This window comes from Schistocerca nitens, chromosome 3 (genome assembly GCF_023898315.1).
Source record: "Schistocerca nitens isolate TAMUIC-IGC-003100 chromosome 3, iqSchNite1.1, whole genome shotgun sequence".
Taxonomy (NCBI): Eukaryota; Metazoa; Arthropoda; class Insecta; order Orthoptera; family Acrididae; genus Schistocerca; species Schistocerca nitens.
In genome coordinates this window covers 148,033,703-148,060,614 of record NC_064616.1, presented here as the reverse complement: position 1 = coordinate 148,060,614, position 26,912 = coordinate 148,033,703, and the positions used below count along the sequence as shown (strand labels likewise).

The 26,912-nt window shown below is 41.1% G+C and overlaps 1 protein-coding gene across 1 annotated transcript in view; it reads right to left on the bottom strand.

The window, feature by feature from the left end:
- Nucleotides 1-26,912, bottom strand: part of LOC126248092 (ATP-binding cassette sub-family G member 8) — a 325,668-nt gene that overhangs the window by 100,785 nt on the left and 197,971 nt on the right. Inside the window, exons 7-9 of the mRNA XM_049948758.1 lie at nt 26,155-26,324; nt 19,717-19,972; nt 10,203-10,308 (exon numbers count right to left, since the gene is read on the bottom strand). Of these exons, the coding sequence (XP_049804715.1) occupies nt 10,203-10,308; nt 19,717-19,972; nt 26,155-26,324 (532 nt within the window). The remainder of the gene's footprint in view (nt 1-10,202; nt 10,309-19,716; nt 19,973-26,154; nt 26,325-26,912) is intronic.

Here is a 26,912-nt window from a genome sequence, read left to right as displayed (position 1 = left end):
TTCCGTTCAACTGCTCTTCCAAGTCCTTTGCTGTCTCTGACAGAATTACAATGTCATCGGCGAACCTCAAAGTTTTTATTTCTTCTCCATGAATTTTAATACCTACTCCAAATTTTTCTTTTGTTTCCTTTACTGCTTGCTCAATATACAGATTGAATAACATCGGGGAGAGGCTACAACCCTGTCTCACTCCTTTCCCAACCACTGCTTCCCTTTCATGCCCATCGACTCTTATAACTGCCACCTGGTTTCTGTACAAATTGTAAATAGCCTTTCGCTCCCTGTATTTTACCCCTGCCACCTTCAGAATTTGAAAGAGAGTATTCCAGTTAACACTGTCAAAAGCTTTCTCTAAGTCTACAAATGCTAGAAACGTAGGTTTGCCTTTTCTTAATCTTTCTTCTAAGATAAGTCGTAAGGTTAGTGTTGCCTCACGTGTTCCAACATTTCTACGGAATCCAAACTGATCTTCCCCGAGGTCCGCTTCTACCAGTTTTTCCATTCGTCTGTAAAGAATTCGCGTTAGTATTTTGCAGCCATGACTTATTAAACTGATAGTTCGGTAATTTTCACATCTGTCAACACCTGCTTTCTTTGGGATTGGAATTATTATATTCTTCTTGAAGTCTGAGGGTATTTCGCCTGTCTCATACATCTTGCTCACCAGATGGTAGAGTTTTGTCATGACTGGCTCTCCCAAGGCCATCAGTAGTTCTAATGGAATGTTGTCTACTCCCGGGGCCTTGTTTCGTCTCGGGTCTTTCAGTGCTCTGTCAAACTCTTCACGCAGTATCTTATCTCCCATTTTGTCTTCATCTACATCCTCTTCCATTTCCATAATATTGTCCTCAAGTACATTGCCCTTGTATAAACCCTCTATATACTCCTTCCACCTTTCTGCCTTCCCTTCTTTGCTTAGGACTGGGTTGCCATCTGAGCTCTTGATATTCATACAAGTGGTTCTCTTCTCTCCAAAGGTCTCTTTAATTTTCCTGTAGGCAGTATCTATCTTACCCCTAGTGAGACAAGCCTCTACATCCTTACATTTGTCCTCTAGCCATCCCTGCTTAGCCATTTTGCACTTCCTGTCAATCTCATTTTTGAGACGTTTGTATTCCTTTTTGCCTGCTTCATTTACTGCATTTTTATATTTTCTCCTTTCATCAATTATATTCAATATTTCTTCTGTTACACAAGGATTTCTATTAGCCCTCATCTTTTTACCTACTTGATCGTCTGCTGCCTTCACTACTTCATCCCTCAGAGCTACCCATTCTTCTTCTACTGTATTTCTTTCCCCCATTCCTGTCAATTCTTCCCTTATGCTCTCCCTGAAACTCTCTACAACCTCTGGTTCTTTCAGTTTATCCAGGTCCCACCTCCTTAAATTCCCACCTTTTTGCAGTTTCTTCAGTTTCAATCTGCAGTTCATAACCAATAGATTGTGGTCAGAGTCCACATCTGCCCCTGGAAATGTCTTACAATTTAAAACCTGGTTCCTAAATCTCTGTCTTACCATTATATAATCTATCTGATACCTTCTAGTATCTCCAGGATTCTTCCAGGTATACAACCTTCTTTTATGATTCTTGAACCAAGTGTTAGCTATGATTAAGTCATGCTCTGTGCAAAATTCTACAAGGCGGCTTCCTCTTTCATTTCTTCCCCCCAATCCATATTCACCTACTATGTTTCCTTCTCTCCCTTTTCTTACTGATGAATTCCAGTCACCCATGACTATTAAATTTTCGTCTCCCTTCACTACCTGAATAATTTCTTTTATCTCGTCATACATTTCATCTATTTCTTCATCATCTGCAGAGCTAGTTGGCATATAAACTTGTACTACTGTAGTAGGCATGGGCTTTGTGTCTATCTTGGCCACAATAATGCGTTCACTATGCTGTTTGTAGTAGCTAACCCGCACTCCTATTTGTTTATTCATTATTAAACCTACTCCTGCATTACCCCTATTTGCAGATTGTCAATTGGATTTTTGGTCTCTCAAGCAGGCTCATGCTATGCTTCCTGTCTGGCTTCCTTTACATTGGATAAACTTTTAATTCCGGCTTGTGATGCATCCCAGGATGGCGTTGATGCCATCCTGTCCCATCAGAATCTAGACGGCATCAAACAGCCCATGGTTTTTAGATTAAAAATGCTACCCACTGTGCAGTGTAATTATTCACAAGTGGAAAAGGAAGCACTAGCCATTATTTTCAGAGTTAAAAAGTTCCACATCTTCCTGTATGGGGAGAGGTTCCTCCTCATCACCGACCACAAGCCATTGGTTTTCTTATTTGTCCCTCATTCCGAGCTGGCAGATAGGACTGCCCACCAGTTGCAGCAGTGGACCCTCTTTCTCAGTAACTGTTGTTATGATATTCATTACCACTTCACTGCCCAGAAAGCCAATGCTGATGTGCTATTGAAGCTCCCAGTAGGTCCCAATCCAAGTTCAATCAGTTGGAGGCTCTTGTGTTCATGTTACATCATTTGTTACCGCAAACCCTGTCACATTTTCCCTGGACAGCATGGAAAGTCACGACCAACATGGCCACTGACACACTTTTCTGGAATATCGTTTCAGCAGTCCAGTTGGGTTGGTTGTAGCATGTCTCTCTGGGTGCAGATCAGGTATGGCGTATGTTTTTCCTACTATGTGATAGGTTCAATGTTGTCCTACGGGTTCTCAAACTTGCCCTAGAGGAGCAATGCTGTCATGTGGTTGTTCACCTGGCATTGTGTTGTCACATACTCCAGTTGCTGCAAGCATCACACTGGTTTATGACTCACATGAAGGCATTGGCGCAACATCACTTCTACTGGCTGGCAATTGATTGTGATATCAAACATCTGGTGTGTTCTTGTTGGGCTTGTGTACAGATCCAAGCTCCATTGTCACACCAGTTCTTTCCTTAGCAGGTCCTGGAGCACCCTTAGGACAGGGTTCAGGTTGATTTTGCCGGCTATTTTTTGGGCGGTATGTGGTTATTGGTGGTCAATGCATTGTCCAGTTTCCCATACATGGCCAAGCTGTCCTCCATGTCATTGACTGCCACAGTTGGTGCATTGACTATTTTTGCCATTGAGCGATCCCCTGGGACCCTGGTATCTGACAATGGTCAGCATTCTGTTTCACGGGAGTTCGAGGACTTTTGCATTTGCGACAGTTGCAGTCAATGTGTGCAGAAAGGCAAAACATTTGCATGGGCCACAGGGTCTCCTGGATTTGCTGCATCCCCGGTTGCACGCCACATACGTTTTTTTCCCTGGGGCTGCCATTTCGGCCTGGTCCTTCGGCCGGCGCAAGATGTGGCTGTTGGGTGTTGTGGTGGGCCACAAAAGTCGGCAATTGTTTGTGATGGATGTTGGCAGGGAGCAGCTGACTCACATGCAAATTGGCTATGCCCATGCCCTTTTGAGACATCACCACTGCAGTCTGCTGGGTGGCATGTTGGATCAAAACATTACTCTGGATGAGAGCTCCAACTTGCAGTGGTGTGCTTCCCCGCTGCTGCCCCTCTGCACACTCTGCTGCCCTCACACTGGCTGCAGCAGTGATTCTCAGTGAAGCCCACACCTGTGCTTGCTGATTTGGAGGCCACTGATTTTGATCCATCCTCCTCCTGCCCCACTTCCTCCCACCCCTCACCAATGGAAATGGCATTGTCTCCACTGCTACCGATGGACCCCACCATTCTGCAACCTCCATGCCGTTCCACACTGCTGGCAGAGCTGGCAGCATCAGTGTTGTCTCATTTCATAACTGGTCCACTACCATGTTTCCTTTGTGCCTCTTCGGTTCTGTGCCGGAGGTTGCAGCAAAAACCTGGTCATTTTCAATCCTATGTAGCCTTCAACCAGTATTCCTTTAGTATCATGATGGAGGCAGATGAGCTGGCATGGGTAGCACAGTGGGATGATGCGGAAACCCACAATAGGGGATACATGTGACACACAGTAAGAGCAGATTAGCTGGCGGAGATGTTTACTGGCGGTGTTTGCTGGCAGTAGGCTTGCTTGGCCAGTGCTTTCTCAGAGGTTGACAACCGTGGACCTCACATAGTATATTGTGCCATGTGTTGTGCGGAGTTTAGCCATTAGCCATCTACTGAGTTCTTCCTGTGCTCCTGTGAGTTGTCGTGAGCACACCGGTCGGCAAAGATGTAGCACCAAGATTGATAGTAGGTGCTGGATCAAGTGCACCTATCAGGAAAGAGGCCAAGGACACACTTGCAAGCAATACACCACCAGAGCCCTCTTGACCGCTAGTATTTAGATCGCCGCCGCTGACCGGAGAGCCTCACTCACCCAGCTGCTTAGTCACTGGCGCTCTAACTTGCACTCCAGTCTGGCATCTGTCATTCATTACAGAGTGGGCTTAACTACAACAGTACATAGGGGGACTTGTACTACACCAGCAGTGAGGTTAACACGTACTATTATTGAAGAGCTCGTACCACAACACATGGACTCTGTTAAAGTTAAGTAGCAGCTATCTGTTCATGTAAATAAAGAATATGTTAACCACGTGTGCATTTGTGTTGTAGAAAGAGGATACCAGCCACCCATAACATCCTCTCCCTAGCTCCCTATAATACAAGACTCTATAGTGGCAAAAAGTATTCAACAGTGGCAGTGAGGATAATTAAGTGGTGACTGAATCTAATTAATTTAGTCAAAAATTTTGCTTGGTTCTCTTGTGTTTTAGCTTGCAGCGGTGCTTGTTTCTATTTGATAATTTGTTGTTGTGTTCTTGCATGTATTCCAGGAGGGAAGCTGCAGAACTAATCAAATTTCTCTTTTCAGAGGCTTTGCTTGCTTTTTGATAAAACATATTTGTGTAAACCATGGCTACCCCACCCCCTCCAACTCCTGCCCCCACACCTCAGCCGCATACAGCCAATGTAATGCATCTAACACAAGTTTTTCCATTTCAGAACCAACAAATTGCTACCCAACTGATGATGGTACAACAACTACTGACTGCACAAGCTGCATCAACTGCACAACCGACCAACCAACCAGCCCAACAAGTGCCACCGACCAGCATCCCAACTTTCCAGCAATTTAAGGAATCAGGAGAAGAATGGCTCGAATACCTGACTCAGTTCCAAGCACATTGTCAAGTTCATTGTTTTCAAGATTCTGTAAAGTTACAATACTTCCTTTTGATTGCGCGGTCCCCAGTGTTCAGGTTAATACAAAAACTATTCCCAACTGTGTCTCCCGACGAACTCAGCTATGACAAAGTAATCGCTGCATTAACTTATTACTACGACCAGCAAGTTCAAGTAGCTACAGCTACATATCAGTTCTTTTGCTTGCAGAAAAAGCTGGAATGGAGATACCGCCGGTGGTACACAGAATTAACAGGCACGACCAGGAAGTGGTAGTTGTGGCAACTTTTACAGTGCTCTCATGATACAGAATGCAATAACATTCAATGTCCCAGATAGTAAGATATCAGAACAGATCTTAAAGTACTCTGATCCATCATTTCCCTAAGTATTGCAAATCTTAGAGCAATATGATTTGGGTGCCATAGTACCCGATAAGTTTGACCAGGCCCCAATTTGTCGGGTCGAGCCGCCCCTTGTTTGTGACCGCCCCAAGCAGCTGCAACAACAAATGTGTACACAGCTGCACAGACAGACATGTAGACATGTAAACAAGCCTGTTAATTTAGTGAAGTCTTGCCCTAGATGTTATGCTCACCACAAAAGACAGGACTGCCCATCACGTAATGCAATGTGTTACACATGTGAAAAAAAAGTCCATGTCCAAGCAGTTTGTTGGCAACAGTACAAAAACATCAATTTTGCCTGCTCCCAGAAAAAACAGGCTTCCAAAAGTAAGATTAAGGTTGTGCCTCCTTCTCGTCCTAGTGCTGTGCAACAACATTCTAACAAACTATTTGTCTCATTAGGAATTGCTGGCTGTTGTGTTAGGCACCTCAGTAACTTTGCTTAATCATGCCACATACAAACAGTTACGCTCACCACACCTTTCTAAATCTAGCAAGCACCTCACTGCTTACAAAGGACTTGAAATTCCAGTGCTTGGACAGTGCAGTTTGCCTGCCACTTACAAATCTCACACTAGGACAGTGAATTTTACTGTGTTGAAAACAAAAGACAGTGAGAACATGTTCAGTTTAGATGCCTCTGATTTGTTTGGAATTAGCATCCAAGACTTTTAGTGTAGTCTTTTGCACCAAAAGGCATTGTAGCTAGCTTGCTTAAAGAATTTCCTGGACTAATTTCCAAAGGAATGGGAAAATTTAATAACTTTGTAGCACATGTTACATTGAAAGACAATGCACAGCCTAAGTTTTTCCAGGCCTGCCCCATTCCAATTGTTATAAAAGACAAAGTAGCCACTGAATTGAAAGAATTGCAAGATAATTGTGTAATTGTGCCTATTCAAGCTCGTCAATGGGCAAGTCCTCTCGTTTTGTTGCCTAAGCCTTCTGGTCGCATTCACATTTGTGTTGACTTCAAGTCTACAGTCAACCCACAGTCAGTGGATGACACCTATCCATTACCTCGCCCTGAGGAACTCATGGACAGGCTTGGAGCTGGACATTAGTTTTCTATGATGGATTTGCGTAATGCCTACTTGCAAATACCATTGGATGAAGAACCACAGAAAGTGTTTATTGTAATACACACTTAGGACTGTTCAAGTATTTGTGTTTGCCCTTTGGCACTGCTGCTGCACCCGTCATTTTTCAATGTTACTTGGAACATCTGACTGCAAAAGTGCCATTTTGTTCAAACCACCTTGACGATATTGCCATCTCAGGTTGTGCACTAGAGGACCACATTCCTAATTTGGTTACTCTTTTCCAAGTGTTGTCAGAAGCAGGACTCAAGTGTTGTCTCACAAAGTGTGCCTTTTTTCAAACTGATGACGATGATGATGTTTGTGTTGTGGGGTGCTAAACTGCATGGTCATCAGCGCCCTTACAAAGTCCCAGTTTTTACACAGTCCAATCTAGCCACTGTCGCAAATGATGATGATGAGGATGAAGTAATGAGGACAACACAAACACCCAGTCCCCGGGCAGAGAAAACCTCCAACCTTGCTGGGGATTGAACCTGGAAACCCATGATCCAAAGGCAGCAACGCTAGCCACTAGACCCTGAGCTGTGGACTTTTCAAACTGAACAACAGTGCTTAGGTCATATGATAAACAGTACGATGTGCACCCCTCCAATCCCATTTGCTTGCAATCCGTGACCTGCCTGTTCCTCACAATGTCTCTGAACTGCAGTCAGTACTAGGCAATATGATGTACTAAATTTGGTTCATACCGAATGCCACTCAAATTGCAGCTCCATTGCATCGCTTACATTGCTAAAATGTACCTTTTATGTAGACCAAATAGTGTCACAAAACATTACAGAAACTCAAAAATTCTTTGCTTAGTGACAGGTGTTTAGCACATTTTGACCCTGCCAAGTCAGCAGTTTTGCAAGTTGAGACTTCTCCCTACGGCGTTGGCGCTGTGCTTTCACACAGAATTGGTGCACAAGACAGACTGTTGCTTTTGCCTCAAAGTTGTTAACTCATATTCAGTGCAATTATTCTCAAATTGAAAAAGAACCTCTCGCTATTGTGTATGGTGTGGTAAAATTCCATCACTATTTGTATGGTTGCCAGTTGTTTTTAGTGACCTATCACAAGTCTTTGCAGCCCTTGTTCCACCTGTCAAAGGCAGTTCCTACATGCACTGCTCAAAAATTGCACTGTTGGGCTTTGTTGATTTCACAGTATCAGTATGAAATTGTGTACAGACCTACGGCAAAACGTGGCAATGCAGACACCATATCTCACCTTCTGGTTGGCCCAGATTCTGATTTTGATGCATCCGCCGCATCTTGTTGCCAAATCGATGTGCAGGACTCTGAATTGCTGGAATATTTTCCTTTGCACTACAGTAAAATTGCATGGGCCATGGAAGCAGACCCAGATCTCAAGATTTTTTTGCATTACATTCGCGCATCTTGGCCTTGTTCACTGAACAGTATCCAGAACTCGGTTGTGTGTTGATATTTTGTATGTTAGTATAACCTTTCAGTTCAACACGGTTGATTCTAGTTCAAAATGACAGTGGACAATCATGTGCTTCTTCCCAAAGTGTTGCAAAAGGATGTGTTGTAATTACTCCACCTAGGACATTGGGGAATTGTTCACAATAAACAGTTAGCGGTACGGCACTGTACTTGGCAGGGCATGGACACCCACATTGAACAGATGAGATCACAGTGTTGCGCACACACGGAAAATGAATCTGCTCCACCACAGACATTCTCAACTTGGCCTAAGAATCAATCCCCATGGAAGCAAGTGCACATAGACTTTGCAGGAACAATTTGGAACACTCGTTGGCTAATAGTGGGAGACTCTTTTAGCAAGTTCCCATTTGCGATGCCTGTGGCTTCTACCACATCACATAGCACCATTCAAGCATTGTCCTCGATATTTTGCATAGAAGGTTTTCCAGAAGTACTTGTGTCAGGCAATGGACCACAGTTCACTTCACATGATTTTTAACAGTTTTGTGAACAGTTAGCATTTTTCGTCTAACAAGTGCTCCATTTCACCCCCACTCCAATAGAGAAGCAGAACACTTTGTACACTCTTTTAAACAACAGATGGTCAAGCTTTGCACCACCCACACATGGGAACAATCACTGTAACTCTTTCTCACCTCCTATCGCTCCCACCCATGAGATGGACCATCACGAGTGGAACTTCTGCATAGCTGCCACCATCGGATGCTGCTACATTTGCTACACCCACCGTAGCATTTGGCGCTACCAATGGTCCACAAGTATTGCTTTGTGCCGTGTGATCTTGTTCTTTTCAGGTTTATGGCAATTGTGGGTGCTGGGAAAGAGGTGTGATCCAGGAACACATTGGCTCTTTTATGTACTTCATTGCAGGTCCCGATAGTTTGCAGTGCCGCCACCAGAACCAAATTCGAGCATGTCATTTGCCCCAGCTGCGTTTCTTCCCTCAGATTCACAGCCTCACAGGACTGTGCAGCCTTCGCAGCTGCCCGCTGGTGTCATCAGAGCACCCCAGGAGGAGCGGACGGACAATGGACCCTCGCCCCCGCTTGCTGACCCGATGGACGTGGGCTCGCTGTCAACACCCCAAGACATGCCCTCAGGCCTGGAAATGTGCCCTGGCAGCAGTTTTCTGGAGGATGTTCCTGTTGCCTCACTAGCCAGATGATGGGGTATGGTTGGGAGTAGGCCGTCCTCCACAGAGACAGCTCCCAGCTCATCTCTACATCCAGCATCCTGCCTCCCTCCCCATTGTTGTTCGCATCTTCCCTACATGACAATGGTGTGGCATTTTGGATAGGGGAGGGGGAGGGGGGAATGTTTGGTGTAAGCTGTAGGCAGCACACCGGTCTGCAAAGATGTAGTGCGAAGATCGACAGTAGACGTAGGATCAAGCACACCTATCAGAAAAGAGGCCAAGGACACACTCACAAGCAACATGCCACCAACACCCTCTCGACCACAAGTATTGAGATCGCTGCCACTGACCAGAGGGCCTCAGTCACTCAACCGCTCAGTCACTGGCACTCTAACTCGCAATCCATTGTGGCATCTGTTGTTCATTGCAGAGTGGGCTTAAGCTACCACAGTACATAGTGGAACTTATACTGCAGCAGCAGTGAGGATAACATGTACTATTATTGAAGAGCTTGTACCACAACACATGGACTCTCTTAAAGTTAAGTAGCAGCTATCTGTTCATGTAAATAAAGAATGTGTTAATCCACATGCGCATTTGTGTTGTAGAAAGAAGATTCCAGTGACCTATAACATCCTGTCCCTCGCTCCCTATGGTACAAGACTCTACACTTCCCATGCTTGCCTCTATGTGGTTTCAGACTCTCTGCTTCCCATAGATCAACTCACAAGGCAAATTCATTTTCCTCTCACAGTTCTGCACCCCTGCTATTGTGGAGCCACCATCGACTCCCAAAGTATCTACACTGACAATGTAGTGCAGTGATGTTGTCACACCTGTTCTGATACTAAACTTAGAAATTGCTGAGAAGCTCTGATATTTTATTTATTATTTATCAACAGTCTTGTCATTTGTAGGTTTGTTCAGTAATTTACTGACAAGTAAAGCAGTATAAACAAATTAAAATAAACATTGCAAACCTGTTGTAGCCATAACAGCCATGATTTCACCTCCATGAACTTCAAATGAAATCCCGGCAAGCAGTAGTTGCTGTTTTTGTCCTGTTTCAACTTCCAGTCCTCTAACCTACAAATAAAATTGTAACATATTAGTTGAAAATGTATCTCATACTTCCAAAAACTACTGTTTCTTTTCAGAAATTGATAGGTAAAAGGAATAAAGAAAACACAACAGGGAACTGGCAGATGAATGTACCAAGCACTCTGATTGTAAGAGCAAAACATATACACTACTTGAGTATCACACATTTTAATTGGGAAATAAATCAACTGGATGTATATGAGAATCAAATATGAAGCAGTTGTTTTAATAGTTGGAGTCATGTGCACACAAAGAGGGATGGTTGTAGCAATCAAGGCATGATTACCAACGAGAGGTAAGTGAAATATTAAATAATACATAAAGCAAGAAGAATAAAATAATTATTTTTATCAAGAGGGTCAAAGGATTTGCTAAAGGGATATCAGGAAAAGTATAAAAAAAGCTCAAAATGAGAAGGCTGAAGAACAGGTACACAGGAGTTATGAACAAAGGTACCAGTACTGCATCAGCTTTCGCAGAAGCATTGTCAGCAGCCACAGTACTTGGTTTGCGCAATGCATTAGTTTAGTTACTTATTACATACTTCTGAAGGTGGAATCACACATTTGCTAGCTTTTTCTACAAGCATTAGAGCTTTATTGGTAGCTCCTTTGCTTGTTTCTGTCTATACAAGTGCTGGGCTCATAAATAAAAATTTTGAGTTTTATGTTCACGGTGTCATAAGAACCATCAACTGATTTGAGTAAATCCCTGCCTATCAAAAACCTAGCCCAGTGGAGTGGTAACTTTTGCTGTAGAAGAATCAGTAGTGCCACTTACAGCTGCTAAGCCTGTGCAAAGCATTTAATTTACTCTATTTTGTGCTGTTCTTTAGATTATTTCATGTACCTAGTTAGTTCCATCTGAAAGTGAAATGTTGTTGGTGACCATATTTGTTGCATATGGGTGCAGGGTGAGTTGGCTAGTGTCCACAATCAGTTAGAAACTGCAATATGCTATTGAGACTGTATGGCAGTGATTGTGACAACTCTTGGGTGTTCCTGTCAACAGTCGAAATGCATGAAATTGTTGAACCTTCCAATGTACTTAGACAGTTCATCTTGACCTGAATATGAATGGTGGATGTTGGTGACATTGCAAGTTTCAGGACAGAGTATGGATGTTGGCTGTTGGTACTGGAGTTGAAGGTCCAGACTTGCGGAAGTGGCTGTTCATCATGAGAGTTTTCGTACTACACCAGTGATGGAGCTCCTCCGGGAAACAGCAGTCAGCAGATGAAGGAAGAAAAGCTTAAACTCTGCATTAGATGAGCAGTTTCATGCCAAATGTATCAGATATATAACACAAAAAAATGATCGTGTGGCACTGTTGGCCAGGAGGCTCCATCCAGGGAAGTTCGGTCGGCTGCCGGCTGCAAGCCTTATTTCAGGTGACGCCACATTGGGCGACCTGCACATCAGTGATGATGAGGACAACACAACACCCAGACCAAGGGCGTAGAACCTGGGCCTGCTGCATGGCAGGCAAGCACATTACCACTCACCTAAGCAGGTGGAACTAGTCACACTAACAATCATCTCAAAATAAAACTGCTCTCTTATGAATTTCACTGTTAATACATGGTCACTATTTGACTGCAGTGTTCACATCCATAAAGAAAATGCTAGAAATAAAGATAGGCTTGGCTATTCCTCCTTCCTGTTCCATTTGTGGATGGTGCCCAGGAAGCAAAACCATTGGTATCCCTTTTATTTTTCAGTAAGCTTTCATCTGTAAAACTCTGATCCAAATGACTCACAAAGTGGGCTAAATTCATGTTCCACAGCAGGATACTGTCCATTGCCAGAATAAACCGTTTGTTTATATCAATCCACTTTTATGAAAAGTGTGCTGATCATTATACTGATGTGAAATGTTGCACATGAGGTAGAACTCATAGGATTAGGCTGCATTTTGTCACTGAAAATAATAATAACACTAAATTCACTGCCAAGAAAATGGTTTCAGGATCTCAGTTTTAACTAAGTTTCTTGGACTAAGTAGAAGATAATTTGGCTGAAACATTAAATAGTTTCTTTGGACACTCGAACTTCGTTTTTCCTTTGCTGCGAACACAATGTGGAACTGTATAGCCCTCTTCATGTTGTTCTGTCATGTTGCAGCTTCTATAGCAGGACATCCTTCCTTTGTGATTCCTGCTCAGCAGCCCTCTTTGTATCTTTCTTTAAAGCTACCCCTTTGTCTGCATCCTAGTCTATTGTTACTTATTTTCATTACAAAGGGCAGTCTAATTATGTGACCAAGTAACTTAGTATGACACCTCTAACAGGTCTCAAATGCAGTAGTGCAGTTTTTACACTGGAGCAACAAAGAAACTGTTATAGGCATGTGTATTCAAGTACACAGAGATATGTAAACAGGCAGAATATGGCACTGTGGTCAGCAATGCCTATATAAGACAACAAGTGTCTGGCGCAGTTGTTAGATCGGTTACTCCTGCCACAATGGCAGGTTATGAAGATTTAAGTGAGTCTGAATGTGGTGTTATAGTCAGCACATGAGAAATGGGACACAGCATCTCTGAGGTAGCTATGAAGTGGGGATTTTTCCATACGAACATTTCACGAGTGTACCATGAATATCAGGAATCCGGTAAAACATCATATCTCCAACATTGCTGTGGCTGGGAAAAGATCCTGCAAGAATGAGACCAATGACAACTGAAGAGAATTATTCAACATGTCAGAAATGCAACCCTTCCACAAATTGCTGTAGATCTCAATGCTGGGTCATCAGGAAGTGTCAGCATGCAAACCATTCAATGAAACATCACTGATATGAGCTTTTGGAGCTGAAGGCCCACTCGTGTACCCTTGATGACTGCATGACACAACAGTTTACACCTCGCCTGGGCCCATCAACACTGACATCAGACTGTTAATGACTGGAAACATATTGCCTGATCGGATGAGTCTTGTTTCAATTTGTATTGAGTGGATGGACATGTACAGGACAATCTCAGGAATGCATGGGCCCTGCATGTCAGCAGGGTAATGTTCAAGCTGGTGGAACCTCTGTAATGGCATTGGGCATGTGCAGCTGGAGTGATAAGGGACCCCTGATACGTCTTGATATGACTCTGTCAGGTGCCACATACGTAAGCATCCTGTCTGATCACCTGCATCCATTCATGTTAATTGTGCATTCCGACGGACGTGAGTGATTCCAGCAGGACAGTGCGAGATCACACACAGCCAGAATTGCTACAGAGTGGCTCCAGGAACCTCTTCTGAGTTTAAACACTTCTGATGCCCACCAAACTCTCCAGACATGAACATTATTGAGGATATCTGGGATGTCTTGCAACATGCTGTTCAGAAGAGATCTCTATCCCCTCATACTCTTATGGATTTATGGACAGCCCTGCAGGATTCATGGTGTCATTTCCCTCCAGTACTACTTTAAACATTAGTCAAGTCCATGTCATGTTGTGTTGCGGCACTTCTGCATGTTCGCAGGGGACCTACACAACATTAGGCAGGTGTACCAATTTCTTTGGCTCTTCAGTGTAATATAAGTAGAGAGAATAATTTGTGATTTACTTCTTCTCGATTTTGTGGAAGGAAAGAGAATTAGGGTCTAATGTCCTATTGATTATGGGTTAATGAGTAACGGAGCAGAAACTCAGATGGAGAAAGATTATTTTACAGGAACCAACCTGGCATCTACCTTTACTGATTTAGAGTAACCACAGGAAACCAAAATCTAGATGGTCAGATGGGAATTTGAATCTCAGTCCTCATGAATATGAGTCTAGTGCATTAGCTACTGTAACTCCTTGCTTGGTATGACTTAACAGACACATGACATAAGGATTTATATATATTTATGTTGCACGACTTCTGTCCCTCTTCGGCAGCATGGTAGCTTCTAAGATGAAGTCACAACATGCAAAGATACATTCGATAGACTGATTCTTTGACTCTCTATAGGAAGTTTTTATCCCACAATATACAGAAAACAGACGTACAAAATTTGTCAGCTGCCCAAACCATGCACCTGTTTACTTACATTTTTTGATGTTTAATGAAACAGCTTTGTGAGATAACTTACTAGTAAATGGCTCCATGGAAACAATTTGTAGTTGTTGCCCTCTTACTTGTGTGTTTAATTAATGCCAGATATGTAATGTTAATATAGTGTGCATTATTGTAACAAATGCTTGTGATGACTTCCATTACATCAAGATGTGCACACCACTGGCTCATTGGCACCCTGTGCTCACACTGATAAACTTTATACAAAATTTGTGCCACTATTTGAACGTTTGGGAAAAGCAATGGATTTTGAGGCCCTCACTGACTTAAAACTAACAGCTTGCTAAGATTTTGTGAAGCTTGCCCAATTCTGTTGGTCATCAAAAAACTGCCTCTGAGCACTATGGGACTTAACATCTGAGGTCATCAGTCCCCTAGAACTTAGAACTACTTAAACCTAATTAACCTAAGGACAGCACACACACCCATGCCCAAGGCAGGATTCGAACCTGCGACTGTAGCATTCGCGCTGTTGGTCATCAGGGATGAGCTTAAGATTGAATTAGACCAACTAGAACAACAGATTTTGTCCCTCAGTTTACTACAGTCAATGAGCTTCATTGTTAGTGGTGGTTAGGAATCCTGGGGGCTCCCTTTGTGATTGTGTGAAGATTTTAAGCAAACTGTTAATGCTCAAGTGGACATTGACTCTTATCCCTTGCCTTCTCCAGATGAACTTTTTCTAAATTTTCAGGAGGAAAACTAATTTCACAATATGCAGGCATATTCCCCATTGTCTCTTGATGGAGGCTCAAGGAAGATTTTAGTTTTGAACATGTTGTCCAGCCTGTACCAATATAACAATTTGACTTTTGGTGTGCCTAGTATCACCACCATATTCCACAGCTTCCTTGACACATCATTGCTGGGATTCCATGTTGTCAATTATCTTGATGCTATAACATTTGTACAATCTCTATCTGGCTTTTGCGGCACTTTCACAGAAAGGTCTTTCATTACCAAATACGCCTCCATTCAATAAGCGGTCACTTATTTGAGATGTAATTTCAGTGATGAGCCCTTTCCGCCCACCAAAGAGTATGTAGAGGCTACTGAGAATATACATGTGCCAAAATCAATAAAGGACCTCCAAGTATTTCTAGGAAAAGTGAACTACTATGCATGGTTTATTCCTCAGACTGCCTCCACACCTCACCCATTAAATCATCTCTGTAAAAAGGGAGCCCTTTTTAATGATCTGAAAAGAGAAATCTGGCTTTCCATAAGCTAAAATTGGCCCTCCAACCAGCACCTCATCTTGTAACTTACCAGCCCCACTTGTCATTAGTGTTGGCAACAGATGCCCACATGACATCAGCGCTGTTCTCTCTGTATTGCACTGAGAGGCATATATCTCAAGAATATTATTCATGGATCAAAAAGGGAGCATTGGCCATAATTTATTATGTCCATAGTTTTATTTTTTTTACTGTCACAAATTTCATCTTCTTACCAATCATAAACAGCATGCCACTTTTTGGACCAAAGGCATAATTGCCAAGGTGTACTGCAGTTTACCTTCATCGATGGGCTTCTTTTTTGACAATTTTCAATACTCCACTCACTATTACCCTTCCACTCATCATTCTAACATGGATGCATTTTCTCACCTTCTGACAGGTCCTAACCCTGAATTTTATCACTAGGAGACAGTTTGTTTCAGTTAGACAGCTAACCGGAGCAATCACTAAATGCGTTCCCTCTATATGTGCACCAAGTGGGGTACCGAAGTTGTTAGCACACTGGACTTGCATTCGGGAGTGACACTTGAAACTCGCATCCAGCCATCCTGCCTTAGGTTTCCCGTGATTTCCCTAAATCGGTTGGGGCAAATGCCAGGATGGTTCCTTCAAAAGGGCATGGCCACTTTCCTTCTACATCCTTCCCTAATCTGAACTTGTGTTACAGAACACCTGGCCTTTGCTGTCTCTCTCTCTTTTTTCCATTGGCAGCTTCAAATTCAGGTTTTACTACATGTAACGCTCTTTACAAATGACGATGAATAGTTCCAAATGGTGGTTCCGCCCTCCCGGCAACATCATGTTTTGCAACTCTTACATCAATCCCACTGAGGGATTTCTAGGATGAAGCAACTGGCATGCCACTACACCTACTGGTCTCATACACACAATGATGTAGCATGGATGGTTTGACAGTATGCTGTTTGCACAGGCACATTAGCTGGCCCCATCTTATTCATTCTCTCTGTGGTCAATGCTGACACAGCTGTGGAACTGAATTCACACATGCTTTGCAGGCTCTTTCTTGGAGTTACTTGCGGGTGATTGACAACAGTCCCCAACTCACAGCAACCAATTTCAAAAAGTTTTACACTCACTTTGGAAATAATCACCTTTCCCCAAACAGGATGGCTGAATGGTTTGTACAGACTTTCAAAGTACAAATGTTAAAAACCTTAGGGTCTTCTAAATCAGCTTCAGCACTAAGCTCCTCCTTAGATACTTACAGGTCCATGCCCAACAATGGTCGAAGCCCAGTAGAGCTCCTACATGGGATCCCTCACAGGACGCTTCTGGTGTCCACCTTTCAAACATGAAGCACATGCAGCCATGCCATTCTGTGTGAGTGCCCTGGTGTGGGCATGCACATTTAGGCAGAATCCAGTGTGCATACAGGTGTCTGTAGCAAAACAGCAGGGGTGCCAGTATTGATGGCTACAACATGAGAGATACTGCACTAGCACCACAATCATCTCCGATTGTGGCACCCTAGTCAGTAGCCACATGTAGCACTCTTTAATCCTGGGTCACAGAGGATGGCTACCTGGTCCTCCTCTGACATGAGTTGAGGGGCACACCGATGGATGTTGATCCGGCTTCACCAACAGTTAAATCACCAGACTCGCCACATCCCCCAGGGGTGCTACCATTACCAAGAGTCTCTGTGCCTAATCTACATGAGACACTTTGGATCTGGCACCATCATTGCCAGTGGCCCCAGACATCTTCCAGGAGCCTTCCATCTTGATATCACCCAGCTGCCGGCTGTTCCACCACATTGTCCTCTCGCACACTGACCTGGCAGACACTGGGCCTATATACTGGGTCAAGGGGGTGACGGATTCAATAACCTCAGAGACACACAAATTGAAGATATGGGCATGTCAATATGTGCAACGTTGTCCATGTCTGGCAGGACACCTACGGCATGTGGCTGCTGATATCGCCTGTTAGTCACATGAATTGCTGTAGTGTGCAAATATACGGCCACCTGGCAATAGCCTCTTCCTCAGTTGGTGTTATCCAACTGCCTCTACCAGTGGACTCTGACTGCTGCAATGGCTTACTGGGACTGCTATAAACAAGCTACACAGTGCTATGATTTAGAAATGAATTGTTTTAACCACTGCCTACCTTAATTAAACTCTGTTTAATATCATACTTGCTAAACACATGCATAGCATACTAGTAGGTGCTTGGAATTTATCAGGAACTATGTCATACTAATTTCTATTTTGTTTACATACCATCCACTAAATTAAAAACAAGAATAGTGACTTCACTGTTACTACTGTAAAATAAAAATAATAATTTTCATGATGACAAAAAAAGACTAAATCACTACTTTTGCAGACAGTTCTATGGATAGATCAACTCTGTTCTCCACACTCAGTGAATATGAAGTATTTTAGAAACTCATAAACTGGATCAAAGAGTCCATCACAAATACTGTGTCTCGAGTCAGGTTGTTGGCAAAATACCATGATTATTTGAAATGGAAACATGACTTTGACAAGGAGTCAAACTGTCACCCATGCCACTTAACTGTTGCCTCATAAATATTATCCAGGAGTGGAAAGGACACTACAATAAATTGGAATAAACAGCTGAATCAAACTGGGGAACAAAACAGCAGTGTCAGGATTAAGTGCCAGGTTTTTACTGAAAACCTAGCTGGTTTCACTAAGGACATTTATTCAACCACTACTCCAATAAATATTTTGGGAAAAATTGGAGAGAAAACAGATCTTAAAGTCCCCACATAAAAATCCAAATTAACAATCCATGACCAACATTTTGGTTGCATCTCAATCACTAAAAGCTGATGTGGGCTTTCACAGCCAAAGTCATTGGATAAACTTCTTCTCGGTAGTAGATGCATCATATTATAAATTGAAGAATTAATATTTTGGCTACTACTCCAGTGACCTTTATCATGGCAAAAATACTGATTTTTGGTCATCAATGAACACCAGAAATTAATATACCACAGAGATGTGTTTCAAATAAATATAGTAACATGATGAAGACAGAAAGCTTGAGTGGCAAATCAACTCTGTGAGAACATATACAATAAAAAAAAATGTCAATAAATGCAAAAATTTGACACTATGTGGTTATAAAACCTCATACACTGTAGGCAGCTGAATGCATTGTGGCACTGAAAACAGATAAATGGAGAAAAATTGTTTGAAAAATTCTGGGATAAAAAACAGAAGTAAATGACAACCACAAAATAAGCAGCAACAAAATTATACAGAAATATCGCAAAACTGGTTCAGTCTGGAAGAGACTGCTATGACTTTAACAAATGAGAAAAGAAAGAGAGAGTATAGACAAAGCAAACAAATTTCTCTGTTTCCTACAACAAAAATAAATTGATTGATGGTAGAAGAGATGAATATTATGTGAAGACAATCGAAACATAGAAATAGTCACAACAAAATTAAATACTTTCAGATTTCTCAAGACAGAAAAAAGTAAATGCAGAGGAACCTTTACTAAGGAACAGAAAGACAACCCGGACAGGCAGTGAAAAAATACTGAGAATAAATGGAAAAAAAGTGTCAACAGAAACAAAGGAATTACAAGTAATTGTTTTAATGACAATTTTATGAAAAAGATAGACTGCTACTCACCATACAGCAGAGACGTTAATGCGCAGACAGTGACAACAAAAAGACTGTTAACAAGTAAACTTTCAGCCAATAGGCCTTCTCTCAAATTAGATTACATACACATACACAATCACGTGAATCCAAGTCACACAAACATTACCACTGCCCCTGGCTGCTGAGGCTGCTGGTCTTGGTGGCCAGACACAGTACTCATGTCTTTGTAGTTGTTGTTGTTATTATAATTATTATTATAACAATTACAATCATTGTTGTTGATGTTGTCATTTTGTTGTTGTTACAACATATATGAATATTATTAAAGCAGTTATTGTAATATGTGATAACACTGAACATTTACACAGTCTAACAAATTTTAAGCTTTCATAAATCAATTACTTGTGTCAAATCATTCATGTGTAATGATACTAGAAATCAAATAATCATATGATTGTATGAACTTGAGGGAAAAGACTGTACCTGCAGATGTGGGTATTTTGAGTAGGCTCCAAGTTCAATATTTTCTGGCAAAGGTACACAATATGACTCTCTTGGGATGTAAGCACTCTCTGAAACAGGACCAAGACGGGAACTCATAGTGCGCCCATCCCTGTGTGCAGGATGCATGTGGGGATGTGGAGGATGAGAGTGACTGTGGCGGCTCACTGGCAGTGATATGTGAGATCCTGCCTTTGATGGTCTTTGATGAACTCCAAGTTGGCTTCCTCCTGTCACCCTGACACCCAAAAAACAATGAACAATACATGTAGGGAATGAGTAGCAGCAACATATTTATAACAGTGATAAATGAAGACCATAAAATACTACAAGTATTACTTAAATGAAAATAATATAAACTCTATATATTCACTTCAAAACATAACTGAGTTTTCATCTGGTTGGATTTTAAATATCAATGAGCAATATCAATATTTCATTTCACTTTCAAGGTCTCATCCATTAAATTATTTAATTATTAACTAGTATATATTTTAAAAACAGTTGAAATGATTTTTTGTATATATCATGTTCAGTTTCTGACACAAAAAACCTCACATTCGGACAGAATGCCATATGCTCTTTTCAAAATTTTTTTAGGGAAATATGTTTTTTTTATCCTTTCTGTCTTGCCTGGGTAGCATCAACAATGAAGAATATGGAGATCTTCCACTTTAGCTTAAAATAGGAAAGTAGTTCATGCTATCACAGGGTGTATACATGGACAAAGAAAAAGAATTCCCGGATTTCTCCCGGATTTCCTGGTTAAAAATACATTTTCTCCTGGGTGAAAACATACTTTTTTCCTGTTAACTGACAGTACATTTTCTCTCGGAACTGTATAATGTATCCATCCTTTGAATGGTTATGGTTTTATACGCGGGTGTAGAATTTCCCAGCGCTTTAGAAAACGAAACACAGGGGAAAAAAAAACGTTTTGGAAAGATCTTTGATGTGCAGTAACATGTACACTGCTTATTTTCGTATTACAAAAGTATAAATTCGAATTCCACCAAACAGCGCATGTTACTTTCTAAAGCATTGAAATTGAGATTGCGATGCGCTTTTGTAAGCCAGTCATAGCTCATGTCACGTGATTTTCACCAGCCGATGATACCACGTATTCAGAGCTTATAACACGTGATGAAGTCAGCCAATAGCAACATCACTGTTAAGTAGCGCAAACACACAAACAGAAAAAGTTAATGGTTTAAATTAATATACATAGTGTTGCTACAAGAAAAGCAAAGCTTTCACTTATAATATTGGTCTATAAGATTAATACGGAATATACATAGTGTTGCTACAAGAAAAGCAAAGCTTACACTTATAATATTGCTCTATAAGATTAATACGCTGGAAGAGAAGCTAAGCTTTCCTATGTAATGTTTGTCTTTTATGCGCGTATTACAATTTAAGATATATCACACAAATGTGCCATTAAATTTTTTAATAACGACATAAATGTCTGTTCTTCTGGGCTTGAAATTCATCTAAATGGCTCGTCATCAAAGATTTTATTTTTAAATGAGAGTCAAACGCTCTTTGATTTAAGAAATTCATCGTACATTCTCGTACGTAGTTCAACTTACGTAAAAGGAAATTTTCTTTGATAGTAACGTTTTTCAAACCACCATTCCGAATATTTTCCGGTGACCTGTTAGAAATAGGTTTGTTTCTGCAGTTGCCGGAGAGTGCCAGATGACAGGCGTCACCGTGCATAGGGAGCCATATGTTCGTACGTGTAAAACATTAAAATATCTTACATCAGGTCATAAAAGAAACAAGACATTCGAAACTGCGGCTGCTTACACAGCCAACAGCCACATTTCTGTAGCGAGAAGCGGGAGAAGGTACTACTCAACTATGCATGATTCCGCTTGTAACTGCTAAAACGAATCTAATGTAAAAAGTTGTGATGTCCTGCTCATCGGAGGCAATTTGTTGTTACGAATCATTGCATATTCTTCCTAAAGCCTTTGACAAATTTTGCTGTTGGCAGACGCTTGTATGAGCACTTTGTTTTGTTGCTGTATATGGCGCATTTACTTTGCAGTTTAAGTTTTATTTTCATTTTTTCACTCGTTCATGTTTTACTGCTGAAGTATTATTCTGCAGTCGCGGGATACAGTAATATTCTTTGTTACAGTATCGGTTCTTACCAGTCAAAGTTACAAAAATTTAACTGAAAACAATGAAAAATTCCCGGAATTCTAAAATAATCCCGGGTTTTTCCCAGTTTTCTCTCGGATGAAAAAATTCTCAGGTTTTTCCCGGATCTCCCGATTGTCCCGGGTCTCATACAACCTGTATCATTACAAAGGATATGCAACACTTGTCAAAATGTAGATCATGTTATGAGCACTTTACAGAAGAGCTTGAAACAATGCCAGACTGTAGTACCAAAAGAAACTAATGTATAAAAAATAAGCTGAATCTTGTCTTAGTTAGTGATCAGATCTTTGGAACAGTTGCAATCTGAAAGGATAGGTCAGTTATAAATGGAGTCACAGTGCTATTTAGTGTATCCAAGTAGAAAACTGAATTTGCATGTAAAACTGTAATGGCATGACCAACTGCCAATGACATATTACAACTTGTCACTGGCACATGCAGCAGACAATCATTCTCATCCGGTGGGACATTGTTTCCTCAGTCACAAGGTTTGATACACTGCTGCTCCTGGAAGTCTACTTATGTCAGAGCATAGCACTGCATGTCTCACTCTTTGATAGCCCACTCTTGCAACTATCATCACCATTCAGACCTAGAAGTGAGCTAGTGTCATTAGTCAGAAATGTGTACCAAAGTTCATAGTTAAAATGTAATGTAATAATATTTTACTGTCATTCACGACTATTCAGATTAATAAACAGTTATCATGGTGTTCTGAGGCAGTACTCAATGTATATCATACCTCTATGGGTATAGATGTACCCAAAGTTAAGTACTGTGTATTAAAGAGTTTTACTGAAATTAAACTAATATTCTATATGTGTTGTAGCATCCACTTGACCTCCTCCACAAGTCAAACCTTTTGGACTGTCATCTAGGTTTGCTATGACATACATAAAAATGGCAATGAGTATGTTCTCACAAGTGTTCACATGTCTTTTCTCCTCCACCATGTATGAACTTGGCAATGATTACTGTGAACAGACTTCTGCCCTCACCTGCTTGAGTATACGTACTTCCTGTTCCATGAGTAACAACAAAAATAAATTTGGTGTATTATCTTTAGTGTAAGTGTTAAACCAGGTCTGAAACCCCACATGAACTGTCACTAAATGAAGCTGTTTAGTTTCAGGCAAAGCAGAATGAATGACTGCTGCTCAGTATTCAACAGATGATGAACTAACTGATGCAACAAGCAGCATCACAGCAGGTCACTACACCCAAGTTTTGCCAGTTTAACTGCAAGGAAAAAGAGTGGTCAGTATTTTGTGCTCAACTGGAAGCCCACTTCTCCACATACAGCATTAAAGATATGGCATGAACAGTCATTACAAGAGAGGATTGCTGAACTTAAAAGGCTAACAAGACATTGCCAGTGCAACTATTATTGTGGGCAAAATTATAGTGGTGTTATGCCATGTTCAGCATTGACACAGTCTAGCCAGTATGGAAGCACAGATGAAGTCTCGGTTTTCCCCTTCATGGAAACCTTCTACTGTCATCCACAGACACAAGAACAAACCTTTTGCCCCATTAGGAGTGGCTAATAAGACAACTAAATTTTATTTACCTCCTTAATAAAGACACCTATGACACAACAGTTAGCTCATGGCTACAGAAGCCAACTTTTGTCTGCATATAACAGGCATGAAATACCAGTAATTGGCATGTGCAGTTTGCCAGAAACTTTTTGTGGTGTTACAAAATCTGTGTTTCATTCCATATAATATGTTCTAGAAACAGTGTGAACATTTTAGGTTTAGACTTATTTGATTTGTTCAAGCTGATACAGGCTGCCATGGGGAAATTAACATGTTATCTTGAGTTTATTGCTAACACTGCACAGATTGCTGCTCTACTGAAGTTGCTGCACTGGAAAGGTGTTCCCTTTGTGTGGCCCCAAGAATGTCAGGTGCACTTCAGGACTCAAAGGATGCTTTGTTAAGTTGTCATTGTCTAATTCTGATCCAGCTAAGCCTGTTGTGTTAGCTGTGGATGCATCTTTTTACAGGATAGGAGCTGAGCTATCCCATAGAATTGGTTCACCCAACTGGGCCATTGCATCTTCCTTGAAAACTCTCAACAAAGTGCAGTGCAACTATGGTCAACTTGAAAAATGAGGTCCTCACCATTGTCTATGGCATTACCAAGTTCCATCAACACTTGTATGGTTGAAAGTTCTATTTGATTAAGGATTATTGACCTCTAACTGCTTTGTTCAATACTTGCAAGCTTGTTCCACCATGGATAGCACAAAAATTGCAATACTGGGATCTTTTATTGTCTAATTATTAATACAAGTTGTTGTACAGGCCCACTGCACAACATTCAAATACTGACTTCTTATTTTGGTTACTGGTCAGTACACACAGAATGTTTGTTTCATCTGAGAAATCATGATATCAAATTGACACTCAGGATTCTGAAGTTCTTCAAAAGTTTGCTGTTGACTTATGGCGTATGGCTGGAGCAACTGCTTCTGACCCAGCTCTTTGGGCAGTTTTGCAATATGTTGCCATGGGTAGCATGTAGTTTGAAAGAAATTCCTAAACCACTTGCACATCACTACTTTTTGCATCGTCATGCGCTATCCATGCGATCAGGTGTTCTGTTGCTACCTACAGAGAATAACAATGCTTAGGTTGTGATTAGTCACTCCCCAGAGTGGGAAGTTTTGTCTTTGTTGCACTATGGTCACTGGGAAGTAGTTCACACAAAGCAAGTCACACAATGTCATTGTAGTTGGCAGTGGATGGACATCCAAATTCAGTAACTGACCTCTCATTGCAATGCTTCTGTGGAGCATCAGTCCATTCCATCGCAACGGACCACAGCTCACGTCAGCTGATTTTCAACAGTTTTGCGCTGACAATGGCATACACCATGTCACAACAGCTCCTTTTCGCCATTGGTGAAGCTGAATGGTTCATTCAAATGTTTTAAAGTCACATGGAAAATCTCTGTTACTCTCACACATGGGAGAAAGCCTTAAAGATTTTTCTTTCCTCTGAACACTCCTTGCCACATGATGGGATGTCGTTGGCAGAATTATTACACCATCATCATGAACGTACCCTGTTGTATCTTCTACGACCACTGTGTAAACAATTCATTCTGCTGGGTCAAGCAGAGTTCAACTGCAGGTCAAGGATTTATCTAATTTTTTCTGAACAGCATTGGCAGCATGGTACCATCACATCAGTATGTCTTTTCATACAGTTCTAAAAATATATTTAGGACAGATAGTCCAGATGTGTAAAATGTTAACAGACGTGTATTTGCCTCTGAATAAAGGCCATACTAAAAAGCCTTTTCAACTATTATAACTGAACTATAGAACAAGATATTGCATGCAATTCTAAGAAATGTATATAATACCTCACAGCTCTAAATGTTATTTGAAAGGGTGTCAGGACACTTGGTTATGCTACAGGATATAAACTGAAGACAGCCAAAATGCTACATGCTATTTTCAGTTGTTTCTTTAATGTGTAAATTGTGACATATTGTCATCGTGTAATTTTTATATCATTGAAAAGATGGATATTGCAAACCTAAGTAACAACAGTGCTGAAAAACAGTTCTAATCATTCAGAAATTGCATACACCTTGTCAATAAGGAATGGACATATACGTTTCATATTTTATTGCAGATCTTTAGATAAATTATCATCCCCAATGACCCCAGAGCATTTTTTAATTCTGGGTTCAGTTGGGTGAGTGGAGTGAGTGTCTGAGAATATGTCAGTGTTTCATGAGTGTAAGAGTTCTGTGGGAAGGTGAGTCGGAGGTTGTAATTGTCATAACAGATAGTGGTATTCCAATGTGAGAGTATGAGATTAGTAGGTTAGAAAGCTTTTAAGGGTGTATTGTGCATGCTGCTATAGTTGATGGACAGTTAAACTCTCTTCCTTTGTAACAATGACTAACAATATTGTCCAAATGGAAAACTCATTCATGAAAATTAAAAATTATGAGACAGAATTGCAAGTCAATATTTGCCTTCAGGAAGTAAATATTTAGTACTGCTGATAGAAATATATAAAAGTACATGACATTTTCCTAGCTTTTGGAACTATTAGTTCCTTCCTTAGGAAGTAGAGTTGGATATGTTGGGAAAGATTAAAAAGAAAGAGTGGATCACCAGATTCTAGGATGAGAGGGGTCCACCAGGTACAACAGTTTCTTTTAGTTTTATATAACCACATATTTACAAACAATGGACTACAAAAAGAAACCACTTACGGGGATCGCTCAATGTCAAAAGGCATACTGTGTTCATGCATACTTCGGCGATGAGTATGGTGACGGATATGTGCCTCATGTGACATCAAATTAGCTTCACTACTTGTACTACGGAGTCGAAAATCCTCTGCTCTTCCTGCACCAGGAGGTAATCCTGGCCATGGCCCATGCTGAACAAGTAAAGAAATATGTGGTAAAATAATGTAAGGCAAAGCTACAGCAATAGAGTCAAGAATACAGAACACAGCTGCACATTATTCTGACTGAGTATAAACAGGTTCTTATTTTCATTTGACACTCTGTTATCCAGAGATGGATTAGTCATTGCATCTGCACAGATATAACAAAAATAAGGAAGGAAAAGACAACAAACATCTGAATAACGATTTTCAAGAACTTGTTAACCAATCATACGAAATTTATGTAGTTTTGCTTGGCAGTGCTTCTGAAACAAAAGAACTTAAACAAGACTTACATTTTTTTCTCTGATGCACTAAAAACATGTGTGGCTGAAAATGATGGGCCCTCATTACCAGTTTGAAAAACAGTAGGTCTAAATCTTGATTTAGCACTTTTGTGCTCAATGTACAGAAATCAATGCAGAAATCTACTGTACCAGCCTCAAGATCAAAGAACAAGGGATAAAGCTGTTCTGACATATTTAACAACTACTCTGTGGCAGCAAGGCCAATCACATTTTTGCAAACATTCTAATTAATATTCTCCTGATACACTTCAAATGTATGATCAAAATTTTG